Below are 22,874 nucleotides of genomic sequence, written 5' to 3'. Positions count from 1 at the left end.
CAGCAGATCGGCTCAGATCAGCATTCTTGCTCACTCTTCCGCATCAGGCCGGGAAACCGAAGTAATTCTTCGACCAACGTCGTGTAAACTTCGTAGAGTCTCGCGAAGAATTCGTCACCGGAAACTGCGTGAGCGTGACTGATAATCACATGACCTGCAAGAGATTTTTTACACTCGAGGAAAACGTACTGAAAAGTGTCGTTCAGAGAACGAACATGACGGTATACAAACTTATGTGAATTCCTTTTGAACCAATTTCTGCGGCTGATAGCTGTGTGGAACTTGAGATTAATGCTGTTCTCTTGTTTTGCTTTTATTCGCGGTAAATAGTCTTTTGAAGATGACGAGAACTTTGGAAGCTATAGTGTAGTGGGGTCCTTTCCGAAAGATTTTGGGTAAGTTTTCGTCATATTACAGTTTACCAATCGCTCTGTGGTGTTCAGTATTCCTGCAGTCCATTCAAGGAATCAGTTGTTTTTGTAGTTATAAAGAAAATATCCTGTTGCCTCTTATACTAGCCTACGTGGACCGGTACCTGGACATGAATTCTCGGAGATACAACGTTATTTGACAAGCTGCTATATGAAATTGGTGCTAAATACCAATCAAGCTTGCTGTGGATATTTTTCGAGACTTGCTTTTGAGGACTTGCTTTTGAGGCCTGTCCTTTTCCCATTAAATACGTAAGAAGCTGATTAAAATTACAGCGAACGGCCAGTCTTGTGCAACGTACATGTCCAAGAGAGAAAACGAATCGTTCTAAGTACGGTCGGTCTTTCACAAGTCTCATATCGTGTCAGCTTGAATGATCCAGAGTTAAACCATAATGTTCTTTACAAAGGGTAAAATGGATAAATTGATGTCCATTATTTTTCATTATTATTTTGTTATCTTGATATACCTGCACGTGTAAATAATTCTCAAGACGTGCAAATAATATTAGACACTGGAAAATAAATTGCTAATGGAACATTCTTAAGTGAGATTAGTATCCTTCAGGGTTTACTCGTGCACATGTTAACAAGCTGATAAGGAAATAAGTCGTACAATTTTTAGAATGATGTCACTACTAATCTATCTGCTGACAACTGCATGATTTTCTTGTGTTTAGCTATGGTCCTGAGGATCAAGATGAACTGGCCAGCAGTGATAATAAGCCCAGGATTCTATTGTTGGGCCTCAGAAGGTCTGTTCATTTCAAACAGAGATATGGGTTCTCTGGTATATTAATACACATGTACAGCTTGCGCACCTTTACGCATGATTTTGAAACTCACTACGAAGATATTGGTTGTAACCATAAAATCTGTTTATAATTTATATGTGTAATTAGAAAACAGCCCAAAGAAAATAAGTGCACTGATTGGTTAAAAATCGTGTTTGTATAACTCCATAGAAACACAGAACTAGCACGAGCTGTTGACCTAATGATAGCGCGAGCAAAGAGAATTTACATTTTGATTGTTAAAGTAGACAAACTGTTTCCCTTTTTTCCGTCGCTATGTTTTCTAAAAGAAATAGAAAACATGTTCCCCGTGTTTCTATCGAGTTATAGAAACACTCGTGGAAGTTTGGGAGAATTCGAAAAAGCTGTGGAAACACTCGCCTGGGGCTCGTGTTCCCACAGCATTTCTTGTTCTCCCAAACTTCCACCCGTGTTTCTATAGCTCGATAGAAATGTGGTAGGTGTTTTCTATTTCTTAATTGTTAAATGTACGGTAATACTTTTAACAGTGTCTACAGTATTAAGCTGTAGACTCCATTTGAGAATGATCTTGAAATGTTCTTAAATACCTTTTCACCTTGCAATTGTAATGTCATCTTGTATGATTACTTGAATCAACATGACGTAACTTTATTCATACTTGTACTATGAAGTACTTTTCTTGGGACAGTGCGTGGGGTTTTGTGCTCAATCCACATGTACATGGGGAATTGTTTTTCATATAATGTAAAGGTAAAGGTAAATTCTGTATACGAGCCAAGTGGCTCATCAGGCCGGAGCTTATCTCCGGTATCCGTAGCATGAAGCAACTAGGAGTATTTTACTTCCCCCTACATGTAGATGGGATGCTACTCCAATTTTGCAGGGCTATCCCCCAGCATTAAATTGCCGATTCCCATTTATACCCCTGGGTGGAGAGAGGCACTGTCATGCATGGCCATACATTTTCAGAAATATTGTGTAATCTCTTTAGGAGTGGAAAATCTTCAATTCAGAAAGTGGTATTCCACAAGATGTCCCCAAATGAAACGCTCTTCTTGGAAAGTACAAATAAAATAGTGAAAGATGGTATCCTTTTACATATGAAACACTGGTCTGGCATCATCACATTTCGAATGTTAAAGTATACATGTACATAAGACCCTTTGAGTACATAGATCTAAATCATGACTAAGTCTACATAGACTTTGATAGTCTTTGAGTTTATTTTCATTCTTCCACCTTAAGCCAGCACTACTCTACTATATATCTGAAATTGTTTGAAGTACATGCACACTCCATTAATGATTTTTATATGTTTAGTGAAGTTTCTGTTAAAGAGGACAAATTCTGAATGTCAGTGCAAGGCTTGGGTTGTCACAAAGTCTTTAAGTAATTGTTTATGAAGCTGAATTTGTCCTCTTTTTCTATAAAATGGCTATCCCTGAGCAGAGTAGCTGGCCAATATCTGAAAGTCAATAATGATTTTTGCCAGCATCTGGCGAGTTTTGACAACCATTCAATGTAAGCTTCATTAATATTAATTTAATAAAGCATGTATTGCATGTACTTGTACTTGTAACTTGCATTGTACAAGAACATTTAATGCAAACGTGATATGATACCCTTAACTTGCCCGAAAGATATATCAAACAGCTCATTTGTACAGTTCCAGGTGAGATTTTTGCTTTACATACTGTAAATTAATATATCTCTGGGATCCATAGTCACAGTCATCCGGTCATCCGTGAGGACTAAAATATCGTAGGGATGACCAAATCAATACGGAAACTCATCTGCTGGACAAATTTAGTTTGACTCTACCAGAGAAAACAAGAAAGAAAAACATATCTTAAATTTTCTTAAAGACTTTCCTGCATTGTGACGACTTGTCATCCATTTGGAACTTACAGAAAATAGAAAGATTTGCAGCTTTATTCTGCAATAAAATCATAATTTTGGTTGGCCATTGGGGATGATGTGGTATTCTCCAGGAATGAAATCATTGCAGGCTCAGTTTTCATTTTGCCAACTACTGATGCTCTGTACTGCATTTGCATCTGTGAAAACACATGGCATGATCACATCACCTGTTTTGATCAGGATATGTCATTTAGTAATGTTATTACTTTGGAAAAACAAGCCTTCATGGCAGTTGAAGAGGCTTTGGTTTCCATTTGTACATCTGGATTTTCTGTGTCCACCGACAGCCGCAACTATAGACATGATGCACTTGGAGACTGGTCACGTAGAAAATTATAATTAAAAAAGTAACCTTTCAATTTACAGTACATGTTGTTCTGTTCCCATTGAACGGGCAAGTAAAATTTTGCCAGGACAAGTATGCAATCTAGCATACTGGCCCAGCTGACGACTTGGAGGAAAAAAAAAATATGGATCCCTGATATCTTCAGTACCTTCAGAGAACTGGCCTGAAGTGTTACCTGTAGTTCTAGGAAAATGAACCCGCTACATTACATCTAGATGGATCCACACTGTAAGCATACATGAGGCCATGTAAATGATGTACTTCAACTGTGCTTATTTTTTATAATCATACAGTATTCTCTCTTTTTGGTAGATTTGGGACTTTCCTGGACAAATAGACTTTTTTGATCCAGCATTTGACTCGGAAGTGTTATTTGGTCACTGTGGAGCTCTGGTCTTCGTAATAGATGCTCAGGTATGTTGTAAATGTAGTTTACATGTATAGTACATTGACAATGACAGCAAGTGTTATGTACAAATTATGTTATTGTTTCAATACAATACAATAATAGTCCATGAACTTTATTTATAAAGTGAGTATATACAAAACTAAATATTATAATTTGAACTAAATTAAGTATAAACTTAAAGATAGAAACAATTATCTTCATGTAATCACTTCAATAGGGTACATTTAAACATGTGATGTTATAATTCTTATAAATTTCTAGTATTGAAATGTGTGAAATGTGTCCATCATGCAAGTCTGCTGTTTTCTGTTTTTTTTTTCTTTTTAGAATTTCTTATCTCTGATTAACAAATTATTTTTGTGTATGTTATACATGTAACTTTCAGGATGATTACATGGAAGCCTTAGGAAAACTTCATATGACTGTCACAAGAGCATACAAGGTATGCTTGGATGGCTAGTAATGTATACATGCCACTTCTACAGTGTATAGTTAACAATGTTCATGATATTATGACTTTCTTAACATGTTTGGCAGGGTAAAAGATTGTGAAATGTAGGTACATGGGCAATCAAATTATGTTGTACATGTATTTATTTAATATTAAATATTTTTTTTCTAAGAGAATCATTGATCAGAATAGACTGATGTACTTAAAGCAATTTTTGAAACTGCTTTTTAAGGATGGGTTTAGACTGATGCAAAGTTTCCACATGGTATTAAAGAAAACTTCAAAAATGACTGTGGTTAGAGAAATTTGGTAAACAATAATAAAATCAGTGGAATTCACCTATTTCTTGTAGTTCCTCTAACACTAACATTCTTTAAAAAGTGTGCAGTATAATTACATGTTTTAGGTCAAAATGAAAATTATTTAGGTTAAAATGATTTTAACTTTGTTTGATTCTCAATTTCCTTTGTCTTCTAACCCTAGTTATTCATGATCCATCAATAATTACTTTATAGGGTTAAGAGTCAAAGGAATTTCATTTTAACCTGAATTTCATTTTCACCTACAACATGTATACATTGTAATAGTTTATTATCATCAGCATTGTTGTTATGTATTGTGATGTCTTTCTTTCTTTTAGGTGATATTTGTTTTGCTTATTTAACGTTGTTCATGTGATTGCGTTAAAGAAGCAAAGTAAATGGTTTTATAAGCTCTTTTTAAATTTCAGGTCAACCCAAACATTAAATTTGAAGTATTTATTCACAAAGTAGATGGCTTGTCAGATGATCATAAAATTGGTAAGAATAAGGCTTCAGTCAATCATTGTTTCTTGTTAATGCAGATTCATTGACACAGATTTTGCAGATTCACTATGTACACAGACTTATCACATAGCACTGGATGTATGAATATATATATATAGAGAGAGAGGATATTACACGGTGGCGCGAAGATATGAATTTTATGTTCGAGTGACAAGAACAATACCTCATGAGTGAGCGATATTGTTCTTGCCATGAAAACATAAAATTCATATCTTGGAGAGAACTTGGAATGTTCTTTTTGTTATATAGACATACAATGTACTGATGAGGGCATTTTTGACAATTTTCTGAAGATTTCCAACCGCTTTCTGAAGATTTCTGAAGATTCTCCAAGACTTGTCGAAAGGTCATGTGAATGTTGCCAAACATTTTCCGAAAAATTCCGAAGATTACCAAAGGTTGCCAAAGACTTTCGAGGAAGACCCGAAGGTGTTTCGATGATACACCAACGAATTCAGGAACAATTTAAGAGACAAACTTAATATCAGTGAAATCATCCATACCTTCACTGGTGAGGATATGGAAAATACACCACTTGAGTCCCGGATGTGGTTTCGTATGAATTTTACGAGTGGTGTATTTTCCAGTAAAACACTCATGTCTATACAATAATTCGTATTATGTATAACATGTATATACATGAATACATTGTACATGTACGTTAGTCTCCGGGGTAAATAAGCATTCCTTTCCACATGCTTAATTCTTCCACACAAGATAAGCAACTGAGATGCAATCGTAAAGATTTCATACTAGCAAATGCAAAAGCACTGTAAATTTGTGATGCTTTATCTAATGAGTACATAGATCAATTAATTCCCTGAGGATTAGTGTTTATGATTTAAGGTGTTGATAAAAAGATTTTGTTTCTTGTGATAAAGCAGAGATCTCTTTGAAAGTGAATGGATACTAAACATACATGTCACATCTCTTTGTTGAGAGAGAAATTGACAAAATTTTAAGGAGGAGTTACATTGCATGATGTCTGCTTTTAAGCTGGCAGTCATCCCAGAAACCTGCTCCAAACTATCACATGTGTCACATTTTTAACAGAGAATGAAAGTGCCTTTTTATGTCATTTTGTATCATCACGAAATTGTTGTACATCTTTATAACACAGAAACACAGCGAGATATTCACCAAAGAGCAACGGATGAGCTAGCGGATGCAGGACTGGAAGGCCTTCATCTCAGGTGAGCAGCAGAACAATGAACTCACGAATGCATTACCTGGGAAAATAATTATTAAACATATTAGCCCGTTACTGATGATTTTTTTTTTACTGTCATCACCCATCTGAGTGTAACAATGTGTTATTACATGTAGGCTATTTGGACTGTATTCTTGTTATTGGACAAGAACTAGCTTGTAACTGAGGTTGATGTAATGTGCAGAGTCTTTTCAAAAGCAAATGATATTGATCTCTTTTTAATGATATTTCCCCTGCACGAGCTTCCTGATGATTGCAAGCTTGTTCCAATCCAGTACAAAGAATACCAAAATGGCCTCTTGTATGGAGACATTATGAGCTACATGTAAATGTACAGTGTAATCAAACACGAGAATTAAGAGATGTTTTGGTTAAACTGTCACATACTACAGTAAATGACTGTCGGTGTCAGCTGATTAGGTACATGCCATGCACCATCACAAAGTATTTTGGGTACATGTATGTACAGGTACACAAGTAGTACACTTTTAAAGATCAGTTTAGTCAATTTTGTTTTTCTTTTTGTTTTTCAGTTTTTACTTGACAAGTATATATGATCACTCAATATTTGAGGTATAATTGAAAGAACTCCTTCTTTCCTTTCTATTTTTTTTTTTTTTCTGTTTGGAATTCACACTTGACCCACTAGCTTTGTCATTTAAGAATTCATTGTGGTTGAATCAAGATTATATCATGTAATCTCATCAACAACTTATCACACAGCACAACTGTTATTTCTTTTCTGTTTTTTTGTTTGGTTTTGTGTGTGTGTGTGTGTGTGTGTGTTTTTGATGTCCAAAATGTAGATTTCTCATTTAAACATTAAACTTTGGACTTGATTTAACATAGCCATGGGATAAATTTACACAAACATGGATATACATACGTGTATACTATTCTTGTACATGTATAGGATGAACCTAATATTATGCTCTGTGTTACCAGGCCTTCAGTAAAGTGGTTCAAAAGCTGGTCCCTCAATTGCCAACACTGGAAAACTTATTAAATATTCTAATAACTGTGAGTATTGCACAGAAGTACAAACATTGTAAATGACATCCTTCTAAATTTGTTGTTTTCTTTCATTTTCATTTCCAAGTAATTTGGAAGTACTAAATAAATTTTCAGCAATAATTTGACTTAAATATATCAAAACTGTAGGTTTTAGTTCACTGAATTTTTGGTGGAAACTGTCCACCTTCACAGAGTGACAAATAGATGTTCATTTTAACATAGCTTGTGCTCTAGGTGCTGGAAATTCTCATCACTTACATGTAATATACAATAACACAGGGTTCGTACGGGTCCTGGAAGACCTGGAAAGTCCTAGAATTTTATTGTGGCATTTTCCAGTACTGGAAAGTCCTGGAAAAGGGCTACTGGTCCTGGAAAGTTCTGGAAATCTGTTAAACTCAAGTAAAAAAATATGAAATGTATGGCAGACCGTAAGGAGAATTAACATTAAGATCTTGGGAGTGAAAGGGTTAATGTGAACTTTAGAGTCCTGGAAAAATCAATCTGAATCCTTGAAAAGTCCTGGAAATTTGTTTCTGAAGAAGGGTACGAACCCTGTAACATGCATTTATTTTCTTTTAAAAAGTAGCTATAGTGTACAGCTGTAGCTGTCAGTAGAAATCACTAATTAAAAAACTTCTTGATCTTTGCAAGCATCTCTGCTTGCTATTCGTTTCATTCTTTCAAAAGAGACAGCCAAATCAGCCACTTCCTCCAACAGTAATGCCAACTTCTTGACAACTTTGTGATAACCCTGATGTATGACTATCTTTGATTGTATTGTCACTGTGTAACCAAATTGATGATCGTATTTATTCTCATAACCTGGCTGCTCCAAAATGTATTAGTGCTGATAAGAGAATTTAGTTATTGATCACATCAGATTTAAATGGCTGACCCAAAATACAGTGATACATGTATAAAAAGAACAGTACTGTTACTTGTACCTTTAATCTCTCTTTTTTTCCCGCATACTCAAGGGTTTCATTTAAGGGCCAGGCACCAGGCAAATTGACCGGCCGTGAGGGTGATTTTGTCCAACTGGTTTGTCCATCTAGGGAAGGTTTTATTACAAAGAAGTTCAGTTCAAAGAGTTTTGTCCACCTGTGTAATCCAGTTGCCCTCCTACTAAATATGTTAAGAAAACCTTGATACTTTTAGTTGGCATAAGTTGACATAAATTAAATAAATTAAGTTAGCATAAATTAGTTTAAGTCTCATGTTGTGTTATATTCGTTTCAGAACTCAGGTATTGAGAAAGCCTTTCTATTTGATGTGGTCAGCAAAATTTATGTGGCTACAGACAGGTAAGGAAAAGTTTAAAAGTATTCAACAAATGAAGAAGCCTAAGCCGTGTATTGCACTGTGATAAAACACGACGGGCATTTGAGAACACAAGGGAAATGTAGAAAACGCAAGCCGCGGGCGAGTGTTTTCTACCTTTCTTGAGTGTTCTCAAATGTCTGGAGTGTTTTATCACAGTGTAATACACGGCTTAGGCTTCTTCATTTGCTTTATGATATAGAGGTAATGTGGCGAAAAACAATAAAACACGCTTTTTCTATGTTTTATACTCTAATAAAACATGGGTTTTTGGCCAATAAGAGCGTGCGCAGACTCCTATCTATATTATAATGTAAAATAATACATTTCCTTATTGCTAACCCAGACCATAAAACATCTTTAAGTTGGAATAAGGCAGCTTGAAAGTTTTTGACAGAGGTTCCAACATTGTAAAAACGTGTCCATCTAGGGCTAGATGTTCAGAGAGTGGATAATGCTATCAACTGGATAAATCACTATCTAGCGGATAAGTGTTGGCAAAACAATCTACTCTATTCATTGGATAGTGATTAATATCCGGTGGATAGTGTTATCCTCCCTTTGAACAACTGGGGCATCCTCTGTAGTTTAACCTGTCTACAACATTCATTCATACACCTCGATATTACATTATTTTGCTTTAACGTCCTTACAGTAGGGAAGACAGGATTTGGTACTATTAGCATTTTAAATCTTTCAGCTGTTCAGTTACATTCTACAGATACAGATGGACTATGTTTTGGTTGACTTAATTTAGAGTTGCTGCACTGTTACTCATGATGACTTTGGCACTTTCCTTGCAGCTCGCCAGTAGACATGCAGTCCTATGAGTTGTGCTGCGACATGATCGATGTAGTTATTGATATTTCATGTATTTATGGGTGAGTAACCATCACCTATTTAAAACCGACAAGATGACAAAATCACACCTGCACCTGAAGGTTTCTTTAATATCCAAAATATATCAGTGGCACCTTAGTGGCTCCCAACGGGTCATTGTGGTAAATCACTGTATCTGTTCTCCCTACGGCGAACTTTAGTGATATGATAAATAATGATGAATAATGCCTGTTCAAGTTTTTGGGTTGATTAAATTGTCCTTGTTCAGTTCCAGAAAATCATGATGTCCATACTCCCCATACAAAAAGGAATGGAATTTCATTGGGGGGGGGGGGGGGGGAGGGAGGGAGGGAATAAAAAGAAGTAGTCTTAGGAAAAATCCGTTCCTTGGGGGAGGTACTTGATGGATAATTTCTTGAACAACACATTTTGGATTTTCAGAAATGCAACAACTGTTCCTTATATGTTTTCAGGAAATGGACAAAACAGCGATGATAAATTCGACAAGGCAGTCAATTTCCCCTAAAATGACAGAACAGATAAAAGGTTTATTATGCAGCCTTAAATTAAAATACCGAGGTTTAAAAGGCATTCTAGATAGCCTAACACAGCGTTTTTAAAGCATTTCAAATGAAAACCATCTTTTTTTTTTGCAGTTTGACATTGCTATGAGGTGCAGGGGTTAAGTGAATAAATTCCTTCCCTCTTTTGATATTTAAAGTAAATATGTGTGTTAATCATTTACAGGTTAAGGGATGAAGGAGACAGCAGTGCTTATGACGTAGAATCCTCATCCATCATCAAGCTGAACAACTCAACTATTTTGTATCTCCGCGAAGTCAACAAGTAAGAGTTTTATTATGCAATCAAAGAGGAAGAGATACCGTCGTCACGCAACAGTTCATGCACTTGTTGCGTGACGCGCGTATAACTGCTCCTCTGCGAGCAGTCTCTCTTTTGCTTGAGAACGCAAAGAAGAACTCAATTTTTCAAACAGCTCCGTTTTCGGGGGCCAAAAATAGACGGATTAGTGCGGAGGTTTTTTTTTTTTTTTTTTTATTTTATTTCCTGCGGCTTTTTTCGTCTTCCCCTTCGCCACCCCCTTAAGTTTTGGCCCGTTCGTATCCCACGCGCCGGGTTAATTTTTACTAAGCTTGCGATCTCGACGAACGCAAAGACAAAATAGAGGGTGTTTTGACAGACTAGGAGGGAAGGGTAAAACATACCCGAAAATAGGCCTTATAAAAAGAAAACGCGTTAATTTGAACAGAGCCGTGGTACATGTATTTTCTCTAATGAAACTGTTGTTGATGTTTTCTTATTTTTGGAATAAACTGAAACCACGAACTGAAAACATGAAAATTGCTTAACTGACTTCTGTTAACCTCAGTAGAAATAAAGTAGGAGATCTGTACAACAGTTTAGAGATCAATTAATAATCAACTTGAATCCGCAGGTTTCTTGCCCTTGTTTGTATTTTACGAGAAGACAACTTTGAGAAAAAAGGTCAGTGTGTATGGGTTTAGTTGATCACGTATTTGGTTGTGATTTGCAGATTTTACAGTGGAAGCATCTTTCAATTTGCTTTGCAGGTTTGATTGACTACAACTTCCACTGCTTTCGTCAGGCCATTAGCGAGGTATGTAGAATATTAGCCTGCCCGTGCGCAGGTTTACCTTTGAGTCACACTCGCCAGCGGCGCTTGCCCCCTGGCATACATTTCTTTGTTAAAAATTGGCAACTTTGGGATCCCATAATTCCATGCGTTTGCAACGGATTTTTCTGAAACTTCGCATAATGTACTAAATTGGGCATGGTACATTGATAAATGGAGGTACTTTTTGTTTATGTAGGAAAAAAAAGCGAAAAATTGTTGATATTGCGTGACATCGTCGAAGTGATCCATTACTGAGGGAAATTTCTGTATCTCCGATTTACCAGTAGGGGGAATTGGAAATATTGAGTGAATAGATGGTATCGTGTAACCACTGATGGATTGTTTGCTTCTCTTTAGGTGTTTGAAGTGAAACGCCAGATGAGATCAGTTTCGGATACTGGATCCCAATCCACTTCAGCCGCGTACTCGAACGGCAGCGCAGTGCCGGTGTTAGACCGAGAAAGGGGTGACAACGCTGTGGTGGTGTAACGCAGGCTCAAATGCCCTTCCTGGTAAGGGATTGTATTTGAGCCTCGCTACGCTGGAAAACTATGCAGTTTCCGAATTTTGCCAAACACTGCAATCCTTACAAAATGAACTTACCATGCCTTTCGTGAACTAACCATGAAATGAAGTTACCATGCCTTTCCATAATACACGTCATTGGACAACTGCAGTTGATTGGGTTCTTTACGCCCGTACATGTAACCTTCAAGACAAATTTGGTTGTTATCCTGTTGCAGTTTTTACCTTACAAATAAGTGGGGAAGAAGTATGAGACATTACTGGCGATTTCGCTAACCTATCCCCTGTCCTCCACTACCACCCTCCCCCCAAAGTAGTATGAAGTAGTAATATCAAGTTGGACTCTATGTTGCCCAATGTTGATTATCGCTTACATTTGTACTCTACCCAATTCTCTCACCACTTTAAATTGGGAAACGTTATTAGCCGCGATGTTACGTCTACGTTTCTTGGTTTAATGGTAATTTTGACGATTGACTTTTCTTATTCGCTTCACAATATAATCCAGTCTGTGTTACATTATTACATTGTAATGCAAACGAGAAAAGTTAACCGTTTCAAAGGGGCTTCTGTTTGTTTCTTCAGGGTTGTAGTGTTTTTGCCAAATCTTGAAATCATAGTTTTGTGAGAAAATTAGCAGTCGAAGACAGAAAAAGCAAAACAGTTTGCTTAGAAGTATTTTCAATTTGCCTGAACTCAGTGGAGCAGTCGGGCTTGGTGAAGAACAGTAACTTACATTCATTACATAAGCTGAACAGCTCATAAGGGAGTGTGGTTGAAGGATATTCACTAATTGTAAATATGAAAGAGAAAAGATTGGCAGTTACGAAGAATCAGTGTTAATTGCTGAAAGAAGCGCTGCCATGGGAGTTTGATTATAACTGGTCCTTATAACGGAAACTAGAGACTTTCCAGTTGGAAAGAATATTAAAATAAAGAGTACAATATCAAAGTACTACTTGACGGCTTTCGTTTGCAAAAAATAAAACAGTATGTGCTCAAAAGCTCTAACCACCGTGTACAGTATAACAAACAGAACCACAAGAAAGTACTGTTCAATATACCTCTCAGTTGAACTGTCACACACTAGGGTTTTATCCAAAGACTTAAAATTTACAGACACCTTGTTCAGTATATTAAACAGTATCACATGAAAGTACAGCTCAATAGCGTTCACATAAATGGTCACTCATTAGGGTTTCATCCACAGACTTAATTTTTTTGTAACCACCTTCAACATAATAAACAGTACCACATGAAAGTACTGCTCAGTAGTCTTCATTTGAATGGTTACACCAGGGTCTCATCCACAAACTTAAAATTAAGGATCACCTTGTACAAAGTAATAAACATCGTCGTTATTTTTCCTTCGGCCCTTCCCATGACACTCAGCGCGCTTTAATCCACCCGAGTTTCCATTCTTCTCTCCCCCAAAACACGTAAATAGCGACTGGGTACGAGTCTGCTTTCGGAAAATACTGCTGGGTTTATCGTTGGAAAAGTCGACCAGATCGCTCTCTGTCTGTTCGCTCGAGGGCAATAATCGAGCGACTTGGGGTTAGTCTTCCACACTTCATGGTATGCCGCGATGTGTTTCTAGCTTGAACGAATGAAGTCTGGGGAGAGTATCCCTATATCGCTTGCGACGAACTGCTGACCTCGAAGGATGAGAATGCAGGCGTAATTTTATCGATGAATTTGTTATAAGTTAAAGAAAAAGTTCTTGTTTGCGTTCAAGCAAAACAAGTAGCCACAGAAAGTCCGTATTATAACTTGAACCATATTGACTATTCTCAATTGCTCTTGAATTTTTATTACTGTCTGTTTAGTCTCGTCTAGCGAGTTACCATAATTGCAATGCAAGCGTGTATGTTTTCTTTTTTTATTCTTTTTTCCAGTTTTCGAGCTTTCACTGACGGATTAAACTCTTCTAGATTTTGAATTTTTCTGTACTTGTACAGCTTGTAACCTCGCATAGGCCTTACAGTTACGATCCTTCAGTTTTCAAACGATCGTACTTAGATACAGACCACTGATTATCAGAAACTGAGAATTGACGAACGATTTTGCGCTGAAGTAATTTTGATTTGATTTAATTTCCAGCAGTTACAACAGTATGGTGATATCTAATTCCATTTATATGGCAACGACCCATCTATCTATAACTTTGCATCAAAGGGTTTGAGGGCGAATCGCTGAATGTTATTTTTTTTCAGAGTCTGTCCCGTAGAGAAACAAAACTGTGCCCCCTATGCATTAAATGTTTCAGGTCTCTCGTCCTTTCCGTGCCGAGGAACGGATCATTTTTTACATGTATTCGCGTTCCTCGTATCCATCCAAGCCAAATATTCCGAGAAGGAAACCGTACCACTTCCATCTTTGTCCACAGCTTTCAGCGCTCGAGCGAGGTCTTCTTCACGACACCTGTTCCAGTCTTTGTTGCCGGAAGCCAACAAATCTCTGAACTCACTGCTGTCAATCACTCCGCTCGCGTCCTTGTCGTATTTTTTGAAATGGTCGGCTACACTTCGGACAAAAGCGTAACGATTCTGGTCGTCGACGACCTTGAAGCCTTTGCCCTTGCGAAACCACTCTGCCAGCTCAGAAAAAGAAACGCTCTTGCTTCCGTCCTTGTCAATCAGCATGAAACAAACTTCTGCCTGCTTCTCGTCCAAGCCCATATCACCTCGCAGCATCGCTAAAATCTCGCCTTTTTCGAGGCATCCGCTACCATCTCTGTCATATTTACTGAAAATGCTCTTGATCACGATCTCAGGAACATCTTCACGAAAGAGACTTTTTCCTGCCATGTTTTCAAAATCGGACTTCAAGGCTCTTGTCAAAACGTTGCATTTGTTAACACTCTCACGACAAGTGTCAAAGTCTTCTATAAACTTCCAAGATATAAATCTCCAAACTTGTGCCGTGTTTATACGGCTCACTGTTAAGGTCCATTGCGAGGTTGATTAACATACAAGTGACTGATAATTCAGCGTAATTGACTCTCTTGGGAGTCTATTCAGAAAAAGTCAAACAAATACTATAAAACCAGATGACCTGAACAATATGTTCACACCCGGAACGAAATAAAATACATTTAGGATTCCTTAGTGAAACCAGTTGAACGACAATCGGAAATATATTGCTTGCAACTTCTAGAGCTACTTCTATCTTCCTTCTTTCCACTTGTTTCATATTGATTGCAGTTAATGTATTTTTAACTATCGACTTAGGCTTGGCTCAAAACCGGCTGCAAATAATTACACCTTTTGTTGAGTTTTATTTTTATGGAAATGCAAATTTGGCCGGATCGGACAGGATCCATAAATAATGAAACGAGGTAGAAACTTATGTGGCGTTGCTTTCTCTGAGCGCCTAATTTCAGCTTTTGTCCGTTCATATACAGGTTTACTTTTAACTAACATGCTTTGCGGCCCTTATCTTAATTTTCTTATGAAAATGAAATACCTTAACTGTTCGAAAGGGCTAAGATTGGGGCTAAAATTTAGCTCGACTCATAAGAAGTCTAACGTTTCGCCCAGTTAAGTCTTGTAATCAAGCTATATTTCTTCGCGCAGAGAGGTGAAGACCGCTAGCATTTGACATTATAACACGCGCTCAGGTTTGTGGAAGTTGTTTTAAAGAGCTTGCAAAGACTTCTGGTCACTGTAGTGAGATAAGAAACTTGGTCAAACGCAATTAATTTTAGGAGCAAATTAAACTTTCAGGGCGGAAAAATCTTGTTTAAACTTCTACTAAATCCTAGGTGATTCAGGAAATTATTTGGGTTTTGTCGTTGATGTAATTGTAAGGGCTTGAGCGTTCTGTGATAACACAGTTCTGTGTTCCTGACGCTTTTACTGGTACAACTAGTTTGAGTTATATTTTAACTATTGACTTGCAAATGAATGCAAAAGAAGAAATAAACACGTGAAATCAAGCCCAGGCGGTGAGCGATGTTGTCAGTATTTTTTTTTTTTCTTTTTCTTTTTTTTTTTTTTTGTAGGAGATGCTGTTCCTGTTCTTAAAAGTAAAAAGATACAGGAAAGAGTTGACTCGAGATTATAATACAAATGGAAGCTCCGGGCTTATGGGCTATTGTTGGCACGCATTTTTATCCTCTGTCATAGTAAACAACTACACGTCCCGGGTATCATATTTTCCGCGAGAGAACTGGAACCCATTCTAAAAGAGAGCAGGGATTACCTTGAGAACAATAAGACCTCTCTCAACGTCTCTTCATCCTTTCTTGATATAATTGTACCACGACATCAATGTGGCTAGTAACAAATAAGGAACGTTTAGCGCTGAACCATAAGCACTATAAATAAGCTTAAATAGTACCCGCACGAAGTAGCGACAATACAGTTTTATCCTACATTTTTAATCAGTTGATGACAATATTTAATTGGGTTTCGGTTAGAAGGAAAAACGTGTACGCAGCTGAAGATCCGGCAACAAAGTAAACACAGTTCCAAAAAGCCAAGCTAGATAAAAATTTTGCCATACGAGAATGTGAAGAGGGCATTTTAACCCTGGGGTTGGGTGCCATTCCCCCCTCTTCCCCCCTCCCTCCCCCTTGGTGTCTTGTTCTTGCAAATTTGGGAAGAGAATTCATTCAGTGATACTGAAACCTTTTAAAAAAACGTTTCATTCAAAAAACAATTTGATGTGTTTTATTAGATCGAGAATTCCAAATATTCCTTCTCCTACGTTGGGAATATGAATTGTTCTTGAACGTCTGAGTAAGATGAATGGAGGAGATCTCAAAACAACAGAAGAAGAAAGCTTTATCTAACGCAATAGAAAACGCCATGTTTCAATTAGATAACTAAGTAAATAAATTAATAAATAGATAAATAAATAAATAAATAAATAAATCACAATATTTAGAGAGGAAGCCAAGCAGCCTTAGCTGGTTTTCATGCAGGTCCTCTATCCTGGTCGAATTGGAATTTAGAGATGTTGGTTTTTGTGGAGGGAGGAAAACCGGAGAACCCGGAGAAAAACCCTCGGAGCAAGGCCAGAACCAACAACAAACTCAACTCACATAGGGCGCCAGGCCAGAATCGAACCCAAGCCACGCTGGTGGGAGCGCTCTCGCCACTGCGCCATCATCTGCGCCATTTTAAAAGGAATTCTATGAACGAGTCCAAAGCAAACCTGATGGAAACGCAAGCCACTCTTTTTGAAATTTATTTGTCTAAGGTATCATTAACATTCTGACCAACGCCAGTTTAATGTTATATTTCCTTTCAGAATAACCTGTCGTTATCTCAGTCGTAGAATATTCTTCCCAGATTCCAACGAATCATTGTTGTTGCGGGTTTTAATTCAGTTATTAGCATCTCTTCTCAGTCGACAAAAAGACTAGAGAGAATATTCCATGTTAGCTCATTTCGCAAAAGAAGCTATATATATCTCGCGATATACCAAGTTGTACTTTCCGATATACAAAAGTATATTTTAAAATAATAGCATTTTATTAAGACAGAAAATCACCAAAGGCCAGTTCCAGAAAAAAGAAACAATGAAATAAAGGAGCAAGGAAGATTATTGATTAAGAAAAATTGAAAGAAACAAAGTGAAAACTGTGGGCTAAATTTCGACGTAATGCGAGATAAGGTCTCAGATTTAGAAAAAGGTCTAGGTATCATTCTAACTGGAGAAGTTTTGTTACTGTTATATTATTTGTTTGGCCTGAGAAATAACTGTTTAAGATTCTCAGCGAAAGCTTTCTTCCGTTCATTAAGATTACCGTAATTTAGATAAAACTTGATAAAATTCGAGACCAAGACCGGTGTAGGAAGACAAAAGAAGACTATCCCACTCATGGCACAGAACGAACCCACAAACTTCCCCATAGGGGTGAGGGGAGTCACGTCCCCGTACCCCACCCCGGTCATTGTGATCACAGTCCACCAGAAGGCGTCTGGAATACTCGGTATGTTAGAACCTCCTTCGGCGTAGAATATAGCGCTGGAAAATATCACCACGGACACCGCGAAGCAAAATCCTAACGTCTTGAGTTGCTCAAAGCTGGAACATAATGTACTAACTAATAGCTTGATAGCATCACTGTACCGCGAAAGCTTGAACACACGTAAAACGCGAAACAGTCTGATGGCGCGCAACACGGCGAACGAACGAACTTCATCGGTGCTCTGTTGAAGCGCTAACGTTACGTAAAATGGAAAGATGGCGAGAACGTCTAGTACTCCCATTGTGGACTTGACGAAATTCCAAACAACTGGCGCCGAATAGAGGCGTACAAAATACTCAATTGTAAACCACGCCACAAAAATACCTTCCATTACGAACCAGTAATCCACAGTTGGTTCTTTGTGCTCTTCAAGCACATACTTTCCGTCTTTGCTGATGTTTTGGTAAATGATGCGTGGCTCGATCGCTAGCTGTGGAATAGTTTCGATGCAGAACACAACAGTGGAGAAAATTATGACGAAAATCGACCACAGCGCAAGCACGCGCGCGGTTTGGGAAGATCGCGGGAACTCAAACCATAACCAAAGTTTTCGCTTGTGTGGGCTGAGTGGCAAAATTTCCTCCACATCCTCGTGTGTGCTCGATAGATCATCACAGTGGATTGAATAATAATTGCTAGATAAACCGTAAAATTCGATTTCTTCCAAAAACGTCTCCTCGCTGACAGTGTCTGGTTTGGCAAGAATGCCGCGCGATTGGTAGAAAAACAAAATGGCGTCGAACGACGGTTTGTCTCGCGCAAAGACGTATTCGCCTTCCGACGAGCTATAGTATTCTCGTCGTCTCGTCGGAGAGCCGAGTAGCGTTTCCGGATAATTTTCCAAGGTCTCTTCGTACGTCTCAAAACGCATACCGCTAACGTTGATGATAATTCGCGGGCTTGTGTAGGCTGGGATATAAGTTGGGATATGACTTTGAACTCTTCGCGGCCGTGGTGTTTGTAAAGGAGGTAGATTGATAGCAGCGTTATACGCCTTAAGCATTATACGGTTTTCTCAGTGCTATGAACTCGTTTAGATGCTGAAGATGCAAGATGAATCTGCGTTTGCGTTTTCTTCATTAGATACGGCGTTATGCATTCCCTATAGTCCGCTACAGAGGCGTCTAGACCGCACAAAGCTCTGTAAAGACCCCCCAGGAGGTTCGGCGTCGAATATTTGCGACTAAGGTCAGCATCATTATCGTACAGAATGTTCCAGTAGAAACAAGCAACGGTGCATAAAGTAAACTGAAAGGAAATAAATTGCGTGAAAATGAAGTCTGTATTATGTGTTAGGTGAGAAACGGATGACTTTAAATGTAAACTAAACAATTTAAGCAACAAATATTATATATGCTACAGACATCTACCACACTAGTTGGGATGTCATTTCAATGAAGTCATATTCTTTATCTCATTCGCTCCTCACTAAAATTAATACTTTGAATTGATGTTTAGAATTGTAAACGTAATGTAACATGATTTGTTCCACCAAGAGGTTCGTCAAAACTCAGTTACTTCTAATCAGTGTTTTGGCCTCGCTACTTGAAATGAAAGGCCCTATGCGCCAACTTGGCACCAGGGGACAGGTGAAGGTGAAGGTGACTTGAAATGAAACGATTAACAGTGGCAGATCCAGACTTTGAGCTAAGCGGGGGGCCGAAGGGGGGGAGGGGGGTGGTTTTGATTTGCTTGCCCTGCCGGCGGCTTTTCTTCCTTCAGTCATTTCTTCTTTTTCACCCAAAGTAAGGGGGATGTGGGGGGCGGGCTCCCCCGGACCCCTTCCCGAGATTCGCCACTGATTAAAAATCATGGTATGGCTATTAAAACAGATGTTCGGAGTGAGACTTCTGAGAAATATATAACAGCTGAATTTATACACAAACTTTCGAAGAAAAGAAGTTTTAGTGTATGGCCGGATTCAAGCAAACAACAACAACAAAAAGCTATGCTTCCAAATCAGTACGTGTGCTCATCAGTAAATTGTCGAGAAACAAGCAATGTCTCACGTAGCTTTATTTTTAACGGTCTGACTTTAGCCATAGTATTTATTTCATTTTTTTTCCAAGAATTTTATTTCTCAGTTTAATATATGCTCTATGCTTTTTGTTAGGGCTTAACTATCCAGCGCCACTTTAAAATATTCTGTAAATTTACTTATTTTTTGCCTTCTTTTGTGTCGTAAAATAAGAGTTGAAAGTATGAAATAAAACAATGAGAAATGCTGGCTCTTTTTGTATAATTGGCTGGATATTTCTAGCACAACGTCAAATTTAGTTCTCAGCTGTCTACGGCATTTTATTTACGACATTTTATCTACGATCATTTTCCAATACTATCTCGACATGCGATATGCATATGTCAAGTTAGGACATGCACATGTTGAAATTAAAACAAATGAGAAATTATGACAACAGAACTTACGCATTAGTACCATGTTTTCATCTGGAATGAACACAAACAGCATAATTCTCAGACAGGTAATCCGTAAGAATAAATGCAGAACGTGCCAACATCAACGTGCTGGCCTTTTTACTGCTTTGTTCTTAACCAAGGTGGCAAGAAAATCACTATAAGTAAGATTAAAAGAAATTTTCACTGGATGAATTTTAACTTTTTTTTTTCAATACGGCTAGATAATAGAAGCTTTGTTGCCATGAGCGATGGTTGTAAGGTCTCTCTCGGCCAGTTTACTTTATTTTTAATTTGCGCTATGCGTCGTGCAAATAAATATAGCTCCCTCCTGGAGATAATACACAGATTATGGTACACATCGGTTTTTCTGTCCGTCTTGAATAATGCCACATTCGCTGGGAATTGTCAACCGCAAATTGGAACCATGTAAATAGCAGGTCTTTAAATTATAACCCGGCTAGGAAAAAACCACACTTCCAGCTAAGCGAGTAAGTGTACAGATTTCAGACCGAAATGAATCGAAATCTATATTTTGAAATTGATACCGTGCTAGTATTACTTTCGTTTTGTAACTCACGGAAAATATCGGCGCATTGCGCCGAATTCAACGACACTGACTTTTTTTCCTTTTATGCTAAACTGTCTCTATTTCCACTAATTATAATTTAACGCGGGGTTGTTATGTAAACTAGCCTTTTCTTAAAGACAAAGAAAGTGCTAAATACTGTCTGTTTGGAAACGTTAGTGTAAAATGAATAAATTACATACTATTTTTTACCACGAAAATTGTGTCAGGAATTCAATTATATGCATGTTTAGTTCAAAGCGCACGTTCAGTGTAGTATAGACACAGAAAGAACGATACGTTTTTCAAGCATGACCTTGGAAGAAACTCCAGCTAAATCAATTAATTTTCCTCGTGTATATTCGTCCATTCACTCGAGATATTATAAATATGCCGTTTATTCGGCGATTACAGATAAAACATACTGTGTATTACCAATGATAGCATGACTCGTTTTGAAAATAAAAAAGAAAGTCGTTGTGGAGTGATTCAAACTTAAACTGCCGTTCACATTTACATTGATTTTCCTACGAAAGGAGTGCAGAGAAAATTAAAGCTCTAGTCTGGGCTAGAAACGAACGTAAACAGTGATACTTTAATTACGGCTACGAAAACATTTAAAGGTGCAAACTGATAACGGTTAAGAAACATGATGCACTCTGTATGAAGCGATTCAAGAGCATCAAATAACGCTGAGAAACGGACTTCAGTTCTTAGAAACTTAAATATTGAACTGACAGTGAAGCACAAAAATGCATAGGGAGCAATTTCGAAACAACCACAAGTTTGTAAATTTATCTCTTTAAAACGGCCTGTCAAGTTCTCTATTATCATTATTATTTTTTACTATTACTCTATTTTTTTTAATGTGTATATAAAAACACAGTATTAAATTTACCAGAAGCATGTTTCAGGGTCTTCAGGACGAAATATTGAAGTAAATATTCAACTTCTTCGATAAACTTCTAAGCATGTAAGAATATAATGTACGAGTAACAGTTTTCTTTCTGTAAGCCTAGCGTGGTTAAATAACGCCGGCTAACATATCGATCAATAGACATGAACTTAGAAAGCTCAGAATTCACCGATGAAAAGTCTACCGCTTTTTATAAACAGGAAACTAAAACTTTACACAAGAATTTCCGCAACTGACAGCGTGGTAAACGATCCACATAACACCGAACGCACAAAAGAGAAAAAAAAATCCTTTGTGAAACTGAAATAAAACGGTTGTTTTCCCAAATTTGATCAGAAATAGGGAAGATCAAAACTGAAAGTCGTCAACTCGTTTGATAACAAACTGGTGTTTCGAACGATTCAAATGAGACAAGCGTTTTTCCTTTTTTTTTTTTTTTGCTATTCGTGACTACAGCAGGTATAATTATCTTAATTATGATATGCTTAGAAAGCGTGGTCGAGAACAAGCTATTAAACTAGGCCGAAAGTGTGTTTCGAAACGTGGAAACTCTTGTATTGATAAATTGATATTCACGCAACAACGAAAATGCGACTCTGTTGTTAAGACACACTAAAATTAAAACACAAACTAATTAAGGAGCTTCAAATACCGCGAATTTTCTCGGTGTATGCACAACGGTCGAGACGAAATTGATTTATGCTTTAAAACAGTCTAATCCAAGGGATTTGTGTGCTAAATCTTCAACGCTGTACTCAAGTGCTTTCCTGAAAGCGGAAAATAAGTAGAAAAAGTCAATAAATTACGCTGGCTTACCTTAAGCGGCAACGTTCTTGAAATGTATCATCTCAGAGTGAGCGTTGCGGATTAGACGGCGTTTAATTGGGGTTTATTGTGTAACCTTTCCAGCAGTGAGAATACTTCTTAAAAATCCTAGCACGATTCCGCTTGATTCCGAAACAAATTTTGTCGCGTCCAATTTGCCCACTCAAAAAAACGTCAACAGAAGTAAGCCAGTGAAAAGCCTCGTAATTGATAAGCTAAGACAAATAATGACACATACACCGTGTTTACAAATTTAACTTCAAACACAAGCCTCAAACGACATTTTCTCGATGACGTCACGCAGACAGGTGCTCTGCCGACATTAACACTTAAGGAAAAATGATTAAAAGCGCTAATATATCAAGCTTTTAGGCAAGTAACTTAGGCGTTTAAGTGCTTGTCAGTTTTGCTGTTCTTCAAAGGCGTCGTTTGATCCGACAG

At 37.6% G+C, this 22,874-nt stretch overlaps 3 protein-coding genes across 3 annotated transcripts; 1 reads left to right on the top strand and 2 right to left on the bottom strand.

Moving 5' to 3' along the window:
- Window positions 1–64: 64 nt before the first annotated feature.
- Window positions 65–13,400, top strand: LOC145494451 (ras-related GTP-binding protein C-like). The gene is made up of 16 exons (XM_081473922.1): window positions 65–395; window positions 1,112–1,186; window positions 2,199–2,293; window positions 2,848–2,879; window positions 3,786–3,887; window positions 4,268–4,324; window positions 5,064–5,133; window positions 6,281–6,353; window positions 6,904–6,943; window positions 7,316–7,390; window positions 8,627–8,691; window positions 9,511–9,588; window positions 10,295–10,393; window positions 11,004–11,053; window positions 11,140–11,186; window positions 11,562–13,400. The coding sequence occupies exons 3-16, from the start codon at window positions 2,239–2,241 to the stop codon at window positions 11,691–11,693; spliced, it is 975 nt and encodes a 324-aa protein (XP_081330048.1). The 5' UTR covers window positions 65–395; window positions 1,112–1,186; window positions 2,199–2,238; the 3' UTR covers window positions 11,694–13,400.
- A 480-nt stretch (window positions 13,401–13,880) lies between these two features.
- Window positions 13,881–14,817, bottom strand: LOC145494452 (troponin C-like). The gene has a single exon (XM_081473923.1). The coding sequence runs from the start codon at window positions 14,537–14,539 to the stop codon at window positions 14,030–14,032; it is 510 nt and encodes a 169-aa protein (XP_081330049.1). The 5' UTR covers window positions 14,540–14,817; the 3' UTR covers window positions 13,881–14,029.
- Window positions 14,818–15,549: 732 nt separating this feature from the next.
- LOC145494994 (potassium voltage-gated channel protein Shaker-like) lies at window positions 15,550–22,636 on the bottom strand. Its single transcript, XM_081474567.1, has 2 exons — window positions 22,425–22,636; window positions 15,550–18,960 (listed from the first exon to the last, which is right to left on the bottom strand). The coding sequence occupies exon 2, from the start codon at window positions 18,713–18,715 to the stop codon at window positions 17,417–17,419; it is 1,299 nt and encodes a 432-aa protein (XP_081330693.1). The 5' UTR covers window positions 18,716–18,960; window positions 22,425–22,636; the 3' UTR covers window positions 15,550–17,416.
- Between the last annotated feature and the right edge of the window lie 238 nt (window positions 22,637–22,874).

The sequence above is a fragment of the Orbicella franksi genome, chromosome 8 (assembly GCF_964199315.1).
Source record: "Orbicella franksi chromosome 8, jaOrbFran1.1, whole genome shotgun sequence".
NCBI lineage: Eukaryota > Metazoa > Cnidaria > Anthozoa > Scleractinia > Merulinidae > Orbicella > Orbicella franksi.
This window is presented reverse-complemented; position numbering and strand designations above follow the sequence as displayed.

Bases quoted from the DNA above. Each gene is read 5' to 3' on its own strand.
- LOC145494994 (XM_081474567.1), bottom strand. From the start codon at position 18,715: ATGCTTAAGGCGTATAACGCTGCTATCAATCTACCTCCTTTACAAACA.
- LOC145494451 (XM_081473922.1), top strand. From the start codon at position 2,239: ATGTCCCCAAATGAAACGCTCTTCTTGGAAAGTACAAATAAAATAGTG. The intron at 4,325-5,063 runs GTATGCTTGGAT...TTTAAATTTCAG, and splicing joins CTGTCACAAGAGCATACAAG to GTCAACCCAAACATTAAATT. The intron at 6,354-6,903 runs GTGAGCAGCAGA...TTTGTTTTTCAG, and splicing joins CTGGAAGGCCTTCATCTCAG to TTTTTACTTGACAAGTATAT.
- LOC145494452 (XM_081473923.1), bottom strand. From the start codon at position 14,539: ATGGCAGGAAAAAGTCTCTTTCGTGAAGATGTTCCTGAGATCGTGATC.